A 15,268-nucleotide genomic window follows, 5' to 3' on the forward strand; every position below is an offset into this window, starting at 1 on the left:
TCCTTTCTAAAACACTTTGTACATGTTCTGTCTTTTGTCCATGTTCTCCTGTCTTAGCAGTAATTTAGTCATACCTGGGCAACTCTGGTCCTAATTAGAGTCACTAATGTACATGAACGTAAATGTTCTGGCACACTGATCTTAATTGGCACTGAACTTGATACATTTGTGTGTTTTTTCTTGCCTTTATTAATTTGTATAGTTCCCATGAAAGTCAAATGAAGAATACGTGTGTGAAATGAATGACTGAAGAAAATTGAAATAGCCATTTCTTATATTTTTTCTTGCCGCAATAAAATAATTTTTCTGTGTTAATTTGTCAGATAAGAAATATTTTCACATGTTCATTTTCCCACCAATGACCATTTATGCTTAGTCAGTTTCAGTAACTTCTAGTCCAAATCCTTTCGTTCAATTGCGATGGCCTCCATCGTGTGAATATTTTCATTTTATCACTAAAAACCATAAAAGCTCGTGGTTGGAATTTTAAAATCAGAGGTATCTTGCTTTTTTATGCTATTTAGTTGTTTCTGGTTCACACTGATTACTAATTATTTGAGCATGTTGAGTAAGGAAGATAGGCATAATTGATTTTAAATGCCTTCTTTTAAAAAAAATACATGTAAATATATATATATACACACACACACACACACACACATATATATATATATATATATATATATATATATATATATATATATATTTACAAGAAGCGGAGTACAGCATTAGGAATAGAGCCAGTGGAAATATAAAGGCTGTGTGCAATGTCAGAAGGATAGTGGATGGGTGGAGGGGGGTTGACACAGTGTGAGAGATATAAATGATAAACGTCTAAGTATTACTTTGTTTTGTGCACCTGAAACTAATAAAAAAGAAAAAATAATAATAATAAAATAAAAAAAGCAGTCCTTCCAAAATAATGGAATTTTGTGTATTCTGAGAGGTACAAATTGCAGACATAGTAATATGAAAACTGTATTCTTTTTAACCTCTCAAAAGTTCCTGTAACAATTCAAGTATGTGTGAGGACCTGGCATATAGTGTGCGCGCAGACATTAGTCAGTGTTGACTGTATAAATGATGACTGGTATTTCAAGGGATGATTTAATGTTTTGATGAAGCTCTTTATATAAAATATTTTTAAAGCTAGTCATCATTACGTGAAATTGCTTTTATCCTCAAAAAATAAAAGAAGATAATGTGAAGTTCCGTTTGCCTTCTTAGACACTGCTGAAATATTTTACATGTTTCATAAATGTATTCTGGTATTCTCATTTTCTGTGTGTTCTGTAATACCTTATATAATAATTACTTTTTGTTATAATCGTTGTGTGCTTAAGAAATGAAAGTCATATAAAAATGACTGCGGCAACATAAAATCACAAGCAACAGTATTGCCTTTGCTAACATATCCAATAGTGTCATTTTTTTATCATTCTGTTTTGGTGGTTTCAGAAATTTTATTAGTACACTTGTGTGTGTCCCTTGATTTTAATTATTTTCTATATAGCCATAATTATGTCATTTTTGCTGAAGGTATCTATTTAATATACTATTTTTAGTCTAGATATACTTCAATATAACTATAAAATGTGCAGGATATATATTTCTGTTAGAATTCAAAAGTTTATGTATTGGGTGTACAGACACAGTAAGACTTTGTTAATTCAGAGTTCCATAATAAGGAGTTATCATTTTAATATGGGGTTGAATGGAAGCTAACCTTCAGATGACCCCCCCTTACCAATAAAGATAATAGTGTAAACATGTTTGTGGAAGTACTTAAACTAGCTCAGAAACTAGCATTAAAGAGTCACCTATTTATTTGTATACAGTAATTGCAAACTGGTCACTGTTCAGGGGCCCAACAGGCTCTTTATTGTGATGTAGTATCAGTTTGAGACTGTATTTAAATGTTTTAAAACCTATGTTTTAAGAAGAATCTGTAACAAGGGCCCTTAATACTATATTTCAATTAGTCTGAAATAATGTTTTTAACTGTTTTGAGATGCTAATTTGAGACATCATTTTTGTTAATAGGATGTCTTATCAAAAAAGTCTAGGAGTTTTCTCTGAAAAACATTTTGACATTTAAACTTCTGCTCTGAAAGCCTCCGAGTAGTATTTCTCCCAAAGGATGACTGTCTAACTTACCACAAAATGTTTCAAGATTGCATCGATGCTGTCACATCCGGAATTAAGAGAGTTATATGACAAAAAAATAAAGAGTATGAAGTTGCAGTATTCTTCAAATCCCAGTTGATTTGGGAGGTTATCACCTGATGTTTGAATGTTTAAAACTAGTTTAACAGGGAGAAATGCAGGGTCATGATTCTGAGATTCTGTCAAAATGAGATCCACCGCAGCCAAAAAATTCATGTTGGGTCAGGAGCATTTCCCTCCAGACCACAGCCTTGCTTTGTACTGTGTACACGCTTTGGTCAGTTGTGAATGCCCAAAAGTTGCCATCTTGTCATTGCTAGGCTCCCAGAAGGGTCACCACTGACTCGCCATGTGTGTCAGCTTCCCTGTCCCCTCTCCTTAGAAAGGCCTGACATCACTGGGGCGAATGGGTGGAGCCCTTAGATTTCTCTTCTTTTTAAATACGACAGCACATGTTGAAATATATACTTGAAAGACGCCCACAGTATTGGGATTGATGGCATGTAAAAGCTGTATTTATTTGATTGAAACAAACGCACCAAGAACTCTACTTGAGCCAAAATATGGCGGAAGAATTGTCATAGGTCGAGGCCCCCTACTTGTCAGAGTTCGCTAAGAGCACTGGCATTTTAGTAGATGTGAGGCCCGCAGTGGGCGTTGGACTCTCGTGGTCGGGCCACTTACTGATGTCGGTTCTCCTGTCTCACCCCCCCTCGCCCTTCTCCCGCAGGGATGTGTCCTCCGAGTCAGACAGCAACATCCGACAGATCAACCAGGAGGCAGCGCACCGCCGGTTCCGCTCCCGCAGACACATCAGTGAGGACCTGGAGCCTGAGCCCACCGAGGGCGGCGAGGGCCCTGAGGTACCCCGTCCCCCGCCACCTCCAAACTCTCAGCAGCTCCTGCTCTCTGTGCCCTCCAGCTTCATTCTATGTCATAACCTCTTTTCTCGGTAAAAGCCATCTAAAAAAAAAAAAGCCCGTCGCGATATTAATTTAGAAAGTGCTTATGAAAGCCTTGTTGGGTGAATCCATGTTAGCTGTAGCATTACAAAAGGGAACGACATCGTATTTAGTATGGAAATCTTCAGATCTTTTCACCCATTGATTTTTCCCACATCGTAGTAAATGGCAACGTGGTTATCATATTTGAGCAATTGAAAGAGCCCTATAACTTGTTTGGGTACCAAAAACAAGTTTTTTACTGAATAGTTTTGACATCACAAAAGAGATTTATCACCAAGAAAATACAAATTTGGGTGATTCAAATATTTTATAATTTCCCCCTTAAATGGTTATGGAAAATTACTGAGGGGAAAAGTTATGAATTAAAGAACAAATTAGCAATTACCATAACTTCCATGTGGCCTTAACAACTCTGTTTACTTACTAGAAATACATTAAAGACATTGTGTTAGGAAGATGGTTCACAAAATGTTCCAGTGATCAAGACGGGAAAAACAAATTAATGATTCCGTAATAAATTCACTGAATGGTACTTTATACCAGTGTTTAACTACAGCTTATACTATCTCTGCTTTCTTCATTGTGAATCCTCAGCAGTTAGAGTAAAAGAAAATCCATGAAAATCATAAATGAATTTCCGAGAATATTTTTTAACCCACGTATGTAGTAACAAGTGCTAAGTCATGGCTCAGAGGTGGCATCATTTACATGGGTTAAGAGCACAGCCTCTGGAACCAGGCTTCCTCAGTCCAAGTCCTGGCCCTGCCCCTTCCTAGCTCTGTTGCCTGGGGCAAGTCACCCCCCCCACCCCAGTTTCCTCATCTGGTAATTAGGACAGTAGTCGTATCTTCCTTATGGTTGTTGAGAAGCTTAAGTGCCTCCTTCATGTTCAGTACATGTTAATTATAGTTGTCATAATGGTTATTGTTGGGGAGGGGATGAGAGGATCCCTCGTTCCTAGCATTTACCTCGGTGTCTCATTCCTTGATAGCCTTGGGACACCATTTCAGAAGAAGTGAGTGTTACTGGAGACTCCCTCAGTCTGGGGCTGCCCCCACCGCCATCCTCCCCAGTGTCCCGGACCAGCCCTCAGGAGCTGTCTGAGGAACTGAGCAGAAGGCTTCAGATCACCCCAGACTCCAATGGGGAGCAGTTTGGTTCCTTGATTGTAAGTAATAGTCCCGTTCGAAGGAAAAGTTGAGCAAATATTTTATCACTTCTTGTTGCTTTAAGAGAATGTTGTATGCAAACAATGACCAAGGGTCTTCCAGCTCCCAGGTAACTGACATTTTCCCAAGTTCCTCCTAACTTAGGAGAAGCAGGACTATACAAAAATTAGCCCAAGCAGATGAGAATCTTTCGTTGTCTGTAGAGAACTCGGAGACTAAGAGTCCATCACTTTTATAATTATCAGCTTTAACTTTGTAGAATTTCTTTTCCCAGCCAAAGGCTCATAAAAAGGCGCTTTCATCACATAGGTGATGTTTTGCACTGGGACGTAGGAGACTTTGGGCCTCTTAAATCGTCCTCTGCATTCTTTATCATTCTCATTTCACAGATGAAGGCATTATCTTTAAGAGACCCATCCAAGACAAGGTTAGAATGGGAGATAGAAGATACCTCCAAAGTCCCAGAGGATGAATCCTAAAGAAAGATGGTAGAATTGGGACACTGACATCAGGGTAGCGTTTGACCTTGGGTTATCAGCCATCGAGGACAGACTTTCTATAAGCTTCAGATGGGGCTAAGCCCCAATGAGAAGCAGCAGAATCAACCAAGACCTGTGCTTGATAACACAAAACTGCAGAAAAAACCCATAGAAAATTTCTGTTTGTGCATAAAATGGAGAACCAGTGCAGTCTCAGTGTTTCTTGAGAAACTGAACTTAAAGATTTAGTGTTATAAAGATGGTAGTGACCCCACTGAAAATGGCATCCTAGAAATATAGTCATTATTACAACCAGATCAAATGTAAATGGATAGGAGAACTGCATGAAATGTAAATGCTCACAAAATTGTTACTCCTCTACTTATGCTGTTTTTGTTTAAAAAGACCCCATGGCCCATGTTGGCGTGAGTTGCAGTGATTACTCATTTAATGTGGTTTTATATTAAAATTCTATGAATTTTTTCAGAAAGAGAAATGTCACTGAGATGAAAAATTAGTACTAAAGGGGCAGGAAAAAAAAGAGTTTGCATATATGGGATATTTGAATTGGTAAAACCGTTGCTATGGAAACAACATGAGCAATGAAGCCATGTATTTAAAACCTATGAAGGGAAGTAAGTACTGCAAGAATTATAGCAATTGTATACCTTTGATCAACCAAGTGAAAAATCGTAACATTCTTCAGCATTAGTATTACGTTAGCATCTCTAATTATTTGTGTAGGGAGCTCCTGCATTTAATTATGAAAGCTATATCAAATATTTTTAAGATCCAGGTGCAAGTGTCAGTATTATTTTAAGATTGTGTTGAATCTGGTTCAGCTATTAAATCAGAGTGCCTACGAAAGAGAAGAACATGGGACTCTTCTCCAGTTTTGCTCGGGGTCACTCTTCCAGGACAATAGCAATAGCTTGAACTGTTACTAAAGAATGAATCCTTCATGGCAACTATTGTGGAAACACATGAATAGCCCCCCCACTTCCGGTACTGCCACAGTCTTTCTTTGACCTTATCCCATTTTACTTATCATTGCAAAATATCAAAAATGAGTAAATGCTACAAACTTGTCCCATGGATGGACCTATTGCTGATTACACCCTGGGCTTTTGTGTCTGTGACCTGCTGCCGTTCTCTGCTTGGATCTGTTAGGCTTTTTTTTCTTTTCTTTTTTTCTTTTTTAAGTCATATAGGTGAAGATAAACAAGTGAGAGGAGCATTATACGTCACACATTAGATTTATTAGGTTAACCTCACTCTTTTCTCTCATTCCTCATCTGTACACCTTCAACTCTGTTGAGAAGCTAAGATGATAAATACTCTACCTTTTATTATAGAAGTAACACAAAATTATATTGGAGTTCTTCTGACAGAGAATCCAGCTGGTTCTTTGTCAATGATAATAATAGTCAGTAAATGTTTAATAACTATGTATCAGTATTTCTTCCTGTATCCATATCACACGAGAATTTACCTAGAGGTTGCATCCCAAACCAGAATATAAGACTTCCAGTTTCTTTCTTTTTTTTTTTTTTTTTAAGATTTTCTTTCTTTTTATTTTTTTCCTTCTTCCACCTCGTCTCCCATCCCCCCGTCTCCGGTTCAAGCCGTTGTTTCTCAGTCTAGTTGTGTAGGACACAGCTCCCTGGCCCATGCTGGTATTATGAGCCTTGTGCTTCCCCCTGCTGAGGCAATCGGTTGCCGGTCATCGGTCGGCAGCTCACGGCAGCTCTCGCCAGCTGCCGGCCGCTCACGCTGGCTGCCAGCCACTCATGCTGGCCACCGGCCACTCCTGGCAACACACAGTAGCCCACAGCAACACACACCCATCTCCGACTGCTCAGCTCCAGGGACAGCTGTTGTTCACACTCTTTGCTGTAGAGGGAGCAGCTCACTGGCCCATGTGGGAATCAACTGGAGATCGGCGTTAGGAGCACGGCGCTCCAACCACCTGAGCCACCGGGCTGGCCCCAAGACTTCCAGTTTCTTATTTCCATTTTTAAAACAATCCTCAAATGTTATGGTGGCCTGTTGAGTCCCCTTTCGTGCTGTGACCTCGTGCTCTTATGTTTTGGTGTTATTTCTAACTAGGAACCAATCAAAACCCCAGTCTGCTTAAAACACTGAGAAAGAAAGTGGGAGATAGCTTCACTCCTTAAAGGATTACTCTCATTACTCTGAAAAGATGACGTTTCATTTAATTACTTTCTGTTGTCATAGAGCAGTGAATAAGGTTGAGTGGTATATTTTTTTAAAGCAATGAGAAAGTTGTTTCTAAGAATGTGTTTTCTTGATGCTTCATGTCCTTTCCTCCCCTGCAGCAAAGAGAGCCCTCCTCGAGGCTGAGGTCCTGCAGTGTCACCGACGCGGTCGCAGAGCAGGCTCACCTACCACCGGTAACCCACGCTCATTTCCCGTCCTCACCGGGCTCTTTTGGCTTTTATTTAAAATCATCGGGGCTACTGGAGAAGAGTTTTTCCTGTGCAGATCCATTTACCATGTAAACGAGACATTAAAATTTCCTAGCAAATTGCCCAAGGACAGTGGATTTCCAATACGAAGAATTATTATTGCCACCAAAGTCTCTGAAATGGTGAAAACTTCGTTTTTCGCCCAAATTAAAACCAATTCTGATGCCCTCACTTGCCTTAACTACTTAACTAAAAGCATCCATTTATAATTCCTTTTCTTAAAAAAAACCACAAATTTTATTTAATCACTAAAGCTGTGCACCCACAGTGACCTGTATTTTAAGGGCTTACTGAATCCCTTAAACCAGGAAGAACTCTTCTGGGTTGGCAGCAAGTGTTCCTTTCCACGACTAATGGCCTAAACGCTTAACCCCACAAAGCCTCTGTACCTTCTCTTTAAAGGCAGCTCTACTGACTAAAGAATTAGCTATAATTTGTTCCCACACTCCCACAATTTTTACAACTAGCAGCAAATATGTGTGAGGGTTGTTTAAGAATATGTATAGAACATACATAAAAAGGAATCTTCAAATTGGAAGACAGACCAGAACTGCCTTGGGAGATATTTGGTGTACACATTAAAAATAAGAAACTTGATGTAAATTTGTTTCTTCCTTTGGAGGAGAGAAATATATGGTGTTAGCATGTTCAGTTTATTAGGTGGGTGCAAAAGTAGTTGCGGTTTTGGCAATTATTTTTAACCTTTTAAACCACAATTACTTTTGCACCAACATAATAATATTTGCCCATAACCAATTTTTTTATGACTACAAATCCTCAATCACTTTTTAGCACTAATACTTTAGGATGTGTGAAATGGAAGAGGGAAAATGTGTACGTACAGTTTTTGAAATTACAGTGTCTTCCCTATTGTGTACATTTTTGCACAAGTCAAAAGGATATTTTTGCCTAGGTTTTCGTCTTTTATGTTTACAAAATGAATTAACGAGGACACTAATCAACTGAGTAATTAAAATAATAGATGCATTGGGGGCTTTTATCAATTGCGCAGGTTGATAAGAAGCTTGACAAGAGCGTCCTTTCTGGGATGGTTTCAGTAGAGGCCTCCCCACAAACAGAGCAATCAGCTGTGATGGACTAGTGGGATTCTCCTCATTCTGTGATTTTCCTTGATGAATTAATGGCACTTTCTCTCCTTTTCAAAATCAATGTCAATTTTAGTTGCCAAAGAGATCCTTTTCCTGAAAACAGATGATTCCTCCCTCTTTCCTTGGATTCTCTGAAGCTGTAAACTCACTGATCACCAGTGGCTGCTTATTTGAATGTTGAGTTTGGCAGATTTAAGAATCTGCTAATTACTTAACAGCAGGGCGAAACAACAGTGGTTTTTGATTGTTTTTGAATAAGACGTCTCGTGTGATTATTATTGAGGCTGTCATCTCCTTGTTCACGCCGGTCAAGGCTGCAGCCTGAGCCTTCTCTGGGTGAGAGGGTGACGCTGTCCCTTTTTTCCTTCTGGTCATCAGTGATTGCTCAGCTTTACCTGGACAGGGTGGACTCGCAAGGATTCTGATTGCCTTACTGGCTGCGACAGCAGTGATTTCTGATTCAGTCAACAACGGGTGGTCTGCCTAAGTGCATTTCACTGATGTAAATTATCATTTAACAGCCCAGTGCCCCAACTAGGAGAGCGCGTTCATCAACTGTCACAGGTGCTGAGGAGCCAACGGTAATGATACCCTTGATCAGACTTGAATGGCAAAACTGTCGGTTGGTTTTAATACTTTGTATAGTATTTTCTTTTTCTTTTTTTTCTTTTTTAGTAAGATCAAAAAGCTTTTTTTGTGCTACAGAGATGCACATGGTTCTTAGTTGAAACCTGTCGCTTTCTCATTGTTCAAAAGTACTGGGTGAAACTGAACCGTTTTTAATCTCACAGAGTTTTATTAGGAATACTGTCAAGCTTCAGTTAAGTGTGTTTAATTTGACCGTTTAGAATATATTTTTGCCTTTTAGTGTTTGTACTGATAAGCTTTCGCTGTTCATTAGAATGCTTGGGTGAATGAATTTGGTTGAAAGAGAATTAGGGAAGCCAAAGGAAATGAATGTGAGTATTATACACATGGGTCTTGCCCAGGCTGTCTCTCTTGTACGTTCCCTGTACCATATTTTAAACGCTGGGTTAGAGTTTCAGTATCATGAGCATGAACCAGTGACCTTCTTCTGCCACCAGGGGCTCCTTACAGGAAGGAAGAAGTATTTTTATGCTTCTGGTGGGAGGGGGAAGGAGGGAGCATATTTAAGAAGTTTGAAAGGTCTAGAAAAAATGGTGTTTCTCTAAGCCAAGTATCTGTTGTTCTTATTATTCATTATTTTAAATAACTTCTAGTGTTCATGTTTGTGAGTCCCTTGGATTTGACTCTATCTTAATTGACTCTTTTCTCCTTGGTTCCTTAAAGACAGGCTAGCTTACAGTTTATGCTTTGAGCTACTGTAGCTCTTTGAAGAATTTTCGTCATTTTTTTTCACCTTTGTTGTGTTTGTTATAACTGCTTATTACTTGAGAATTCCTGTAAGTACATATATAATTTCTGATTCTCGGCAGGATGTTGATGATTTAAAGGAACAGTGTAGTTATACTGTTAGAATTTAATGCTCAGCATTGTACACAGGAAAATCAATTGCCTATCAGCAAGAATCAGCCTAGCGTAAGGTACTACATGCAGTGAATTTATGTGAAAGTCATGTGTTGGGTGGGCCAGGCTCACCCTCCAGCAGAATTCAGGAAACGCCAAAGGAACCAGCATATTTTCTACTGTACAGCAGAAATTTCTGTGAGAGTAGAGCTACAAGGTAGATGAGATCATGTCATGAAACAATTTTAATAGAATTCAGTGCTAATGAGCCTCCTCTAGCATCCATTTTTGTATTTTATTGGCCTTGGAACCTGCTGTTAGTATTGGAGTGTTGTGATAGGTGTGCTATTAAATGACGGGACAGACTGAATTGTGAACGTACTGGGCTCCATGGTAAGAGCTACCTGGCAGGACAGGTAGTGGTCATGTCAGTGAGATCCCGTGGCATCTGCCATGGTCGTTTTTTCTTGCCTGTGCTCTCCCCTCCCCCACTAACGAATCAAAAGTAAGAGTTTAGTTTTGTTTTTTTCTTTTTTAAGCACTGGGCAAGAGTAGTAGTTCCTAAATGTTTTACCTCCTTTCTTGCTGTCCGTCTACCTGGTAATCTTTTGGCTGCAATAAGCCAACTTATTTTATGGCTACACTAGAAATTTAGGTAGGTTTCAAAGTATCACATCTGTTTCGCTTCCACCCTCCCCATCCCTTGTTTCCAATGCCCTTCACTTACTCTTTTCCAATTCCACCTCCTACCGTGTATTTTCCCTGTTAGGCCATCGGCCATCCCTTCACATCGCACCACACTGAAGTGTACAATCTCACACTGGAGCTGTGCTGTCACAGATGTGTGTGTGTACACGCGTGCACACACACGGAGAACAGGGGGCTCTCATGTACATATTCCTTAGCAACTTGGTGTTTTTCACTTACGCCCATTTCTCTGGGATGTGTTAATAATTGCATAACATTCCGTGATGTGAATGCACCACAGTTTACATAATTTTTCCACATTAATGAATGTTCAGCCCCCCCAGCCCTACCCCTTTGGCACTACACACCACGTCGCATTAACCATCCTGGTACATCGATCTTTTCATGGTAGTGCTTTTATTTCTATCATGTAATTCACAAGCCCTGATTCCCACCTGCACAACCACAGCCCTTTCATTTACGACAAATAAGTACACACTGGTGTCCCTTTCCAGCTAGCTAAGGACGAGCCCACTCTATGAGATAACCAGGGAGGGACAGCCTCGTCCTTTTGGTTTTTGCCAGCTATGCCCTGAAATAAACAGAGGTCACAGGTATGGTAGGGTTGGAGTGACCCTTGGAGAGCCTGTGAGAGTGCCAAACCCTTACCTGTAAAAGCATGTTGACACTTTTACAGTGTAATCATAATTGAGTTCTTCATTTCAGTGAAATAAATGGAACCCCTATGAAGCGATGGCAAATGGCTGTCTGGCATTGTGAAACACAATAGCATATTCAAATGAAAAGCTGTGAGATATGAAATGAAACTGACTTGCAGCTTTTAACTTGTCTCTAGCCAGAGTTTTTCTTAAAGAAGAATGGAATGCACATAGGTGCTCATGTACACGCGTGCACACACACAGCAGTAGAAGTCTGATTTTGGCTCTGTCGAAGCTGTCCCCCCCGCCCCCCAGCTGTGTGTGACTGGAGGCAGTGTTTTGAGTCACAAATGAAATCAACAGCACAGGTTTTCCATGGTTATTTGGAAGAAAACCTATAAAGAAACATTTTAATAATACCATCTCACATAAATGGAACTAGATTATAGGTTGCCAGTTCAGTTCTCAATACAAGGTAGAAGGAACATTTTAGTCACATTCAGTTTCTCTGCTACGCTCCTAATTGTCCATAAACTGATTTGTCCTGTTAACTGGGGATCTGCGAAAGGAACCGGTTGCTGGAATACTGCTTAAGAAGTCCTACAGCGTTAGAACTCGATTCTGAGATGAGCCACGACACATCCAAGTTATTTTAGTTTATCGGTCTCCTCATAAATATCTTCTCCAGAGATGCTGTAACTGTAAAACTGTCCTTAAGGTTTCCAGAATGGAGTTTTGTGAGGGCATATCTCGTTGCCTCTCCCAAAAAAATAACAGGGAGGAGGAAAAGAGGCCAATCTCATGTAATACTCCATTTAGCCAAAGCGTTTTTGGTCATCATATAAGCAATAGTAGGTCAAAGCTTGATAGCACGTAGTTTGCCAAAAAGACAAATTGACCACTAATTTAGGTTACACCTTGGGTTCTGACTTGGCTCACCAGAGTCAATTCTTGTAGTGCCCAGATAAAAAAAAGCCTGGCAGTCGCTCTGTTGTATTGGTGCCATAGCTAGAGGGTGAGGGAGGAAAGAGGTTCAGGCTGTAGATGAATTCATCTGTCTTAAGTATTCGTGGAAGGATGCAGCCTGCACGTTGGTGTTTCTTCTGCTCTTATTGAATCCACACACCTAGATCCAGGACACCATGTGGTCAGAGTCTTGGAATTACCATTATGGGGCCTTCAGATTTAGAAAAATGTCAAGGAAATAGGTGCTGCCGTTCTAGCAGACAGTTTTCTTACAAGTAATCTTGCCTTGCCCCATAAACATTTTAGAAATACCCATTGAGGCAGCTGCCTCATGGCCTCAGTTTTTTTCTGGAATGTGCTGTTGAGCTCATGAAGTAGAATATTTAGCCTTGTTAACTGAAGTCCCCAAAGGACGTGGCAGCCTCCTCAATTGTGCTTTCTAATTCAGGGTCTTGCAGCGGACTGGGGACCCTCTGATGTGACCGTCTCTGCCACAGCACGTTGTTGATAGTGAACCCAAAAGATGGGATGAGCACAGGGAGTAACGGGGCTGCGAGATGTACACCCTCGGCCTAATCCCAGGGACATTACAGCTGGTGAAACATCTGGAGGGTCAGCAGATCCTCGTTAGGGAAGATGATACCCAGACACAAGTGCTTCCCTTCTAATCTCATAGAGGAGATGATTCCTAATGTTTGGCCTCTTCTTATACTTTCTTCTGGGGGCCTGGGGAGTCATGGTTGGCTTCTTGTTTCTAAGATCCCACCCTTCGAGTAGCACCCCTTTCCCAGTTACACCTCTCTTATCGGCAGCATCCGCATCCAGGAATTCCTCCTGGGACAGCACTGACCTCAGATGTCCACCTCATTGCCTCCATGAGTCACTGAAACATCCTTGCTACTCCAGCATTTGTCCGCCCCAGCCACGTTTCTCAGACGGCTTCTCACAGGTCCAAGTGTCTCAGGAATCCTTTTTCGATTTAATTTAGACTATCCAGATATAGTCACACGATGCTGGACATGTCTCTAGACCTGGAAGCTGCCTGTGCCTCCTTCACCCTTTAAAGAGACAGCCGTCTCGTGGGCAGACAGGGTAAATAAGCCTCAGTTGTCAGGCTCCCTGGGAATCCTCCCCTCAGATTGCCAGGTGGCTTCCGGAGCTGGGGCTGTGAGGTGTGTTGGTTGGTCCTCTTGATTATATGCCACCGGCGTGAATGCCGGCTTCCTAGAGAAAAGACTCTTTTGTCCCATGAAAGAGAAAATGTAAGGGCCCTAAGCAGATGAAGAATTTAGGAATAAGAGGAGAGGATCCCTGTGGCAGCTATACCGAGGCAAAAATATTCAGAGCGTTCCTCTCACAGACAGTGACACCTGACAATCTGAAATACCTTTAAGCTCTACGTGGTTTGACGGTAAAATTTAGGAACGAAAACATTCTTGTAATTTGCTCTTTCCTGATGATCGCGTTAGCAACGACCGTTTTTATCGAAGCCTTCAGGGCCTTAGAACTGAGTTCTGTAAGATTTTGGACTCCCCAGCTGTACGGGGTTCATTTCACAGTAGACGTGAAGCTACTGGAAATCTATTAGCTGTTTTCCAGACGCTAATGTTTTCTGTACAAATAGAATTAACTTAACTTTGTCTAGGAAAAAAAAGAAAGAAATTCTCTGGATGTACATTGCTGTATGAAACTGATCAGAAAACAAATGCAAGATATTAAATAATAATGATTTCTTACACAAACAGCCATCAGTGGCCTATGTACATACCACGCCGGGCCTCCCTTCAGGCTGGGAAGAAAGAAAAGATGCTAAGGGACGCACATACTATGTCAATCATAACAATCGAACCACCACTTGGACTCGGCCTATCGTGCAGGTACGCAGATCGCCACGCCACTTGAAATTGCGGCAGCAGAAATGAAGCTGAAATGTACATGAGCTCCATAGTCCTGATGTGTATGTGTTGTGCTAGAGAACCCATGTTTCAGAAATCGTTTTTCACCAGGAAAATGCAGTATTTGAAGCATAATACTTGCCTAAAGAAGCATTTGGTCCCCAACTTGGTCTATCCTTAGATACAGTTTTAAAATATCCCGGGAAAGATACTTTCCAAGTAAGAGCCTATTACAATGCATAGCTTCTCTCCCACTCCCTCCCCGCCCCCAGATGAGTGTCTATGCTGGGGCTAGTGATTCATTTTTATTTCCCATGAATGTGTTTCCCATCCTTTTCCCCTTTATTATGTTCAATCATTTCCTCCATGCTTTCAGTAGGCCAGAGCTCTTGTCATGGCTGGCTGTGTGGTTGTTTGGGTCCACACTCCTAGTCACACACGGGGAGGTCCTCATGTGAAGCTAACTTGTTTTTGCCTCCAACGCAGCTGGCAGAAGACGCTGCTCGTGGACCCGCCACAAACAGTAACAACCACCTAACTGAGCCTCAGATCCGCCGGCCTCGTAGCCTCAGTTCGCCAACAGTAACTTTATCTGCCCCACTGGAGGTGAGAAGGCTACTCCTCTAACTGGGGTCACATCTGTCCTGGGACTGTTCATTCTCTCTTCTCTCTTAACTTGGACTTTGTTTCACAGCCCCTTTCCTGTCTCTGCTCAGTCGTTGTGTTCGTGGTGGAGGGTTTTCTTGTGCAGCCTTCCTCCGTGCTTCTCTGTGCCACCCAGCTCACACCCCCGGACTCTCACCTGATTCTCATTCTCATTTGCCTGAGTCCCTGGTGACTTGTGCTGGACGTGTGGGCCCCTCTTTTCAGAACTTTCTCCATTCTTGTTGTGTTTCGCTCCTTATGGCCTGTTACCTCATGAGACTTGCAAAGTAACTCTTTCAAATCCCAACGCTTCTATTGAGTTTTAAAACACAGCTGTGGCTTTGGTCATTTTTTTTTTCCTTTTGACTTGAGGGTCTGTCATTGTGTGGGCCTACGTGCTTCTGATGCATAGTTGCATCTCTGAGTCATTGCTGGGCATCTGCTTCTGCTGTCCTGTTTGTGTGGTTTCAGTGCCATCCGTCAACGTCACAAGTGCCAGAGAGTTAGAGAAGCCAGAGAGTAGACATTCTCTACCACGTGAATGTGTCTTA

The 15,268-nt window shown here is 41.2% G+C and overlaps 1 protein-coding gene across 12 annotated transcripts in view; it reads left to right on the top strand.

Annotated features, from left to right (window-relative positions):
• NEDD4L (NEDD4 like E3 ubiquitin protein ligase) overlaps positions 1-15,268 on the top strand; it is a 310,035-nt gene that overhangs the window by 244,584 nt on the left and 50,183 nt on the right. For 6 of the 12 annotated variants that reach the window (XM_074339904.2, XM_088798016.1, XM_074339909.2 and 3 more), the window contains 6 exons: positions 2,897-3,029; positions 4,123-4,299; positions 7,119-7,193; positions 8,899-8,958; positions 13,923-14,054; positions 14,559-14,678. In XM_074339904.2, coding sequence (XP_074196005.1) covers positions 2,897-3,029; positions 4,123-4,299; positions 7,119-7,193; positions 8,899-8,958; positions 13,923-14,054; positions 14,559-14,678 — 697 coding nt within the window. The remainder of the gene's footprint in view (positions 1-2,896; positions 3,030-4,122; positions 4,300-7,118; positions 7,194-8,898; positions 8,959-13,922; positions 14,055-14,558; positions 14,679-15,268) is intronic. The other 6 variants (XM_019755309.3, XM_074339906.2, XM_074339907.2 and 3 more) reach the window with 2 other exon arrangements.

The sequence above is a fragment of the Rhinolophus sinicus genome, chromosome 4 (genome assembly GCF_057876585.1).
Source record: "Rhinolophus sinicus isolate RSI-liver-muscle chromosome 4, RSI-T2T, whole genome shotgun sequence".
In the NCBI taxonomy this organism is placed as follows: domain Eukaryota; kingdom Metazoa; phylum Chordata; class Mammalia; order Chiroptera; family Rhinolophidae; genus Rhinolophus; species Rhinolophus sinicus.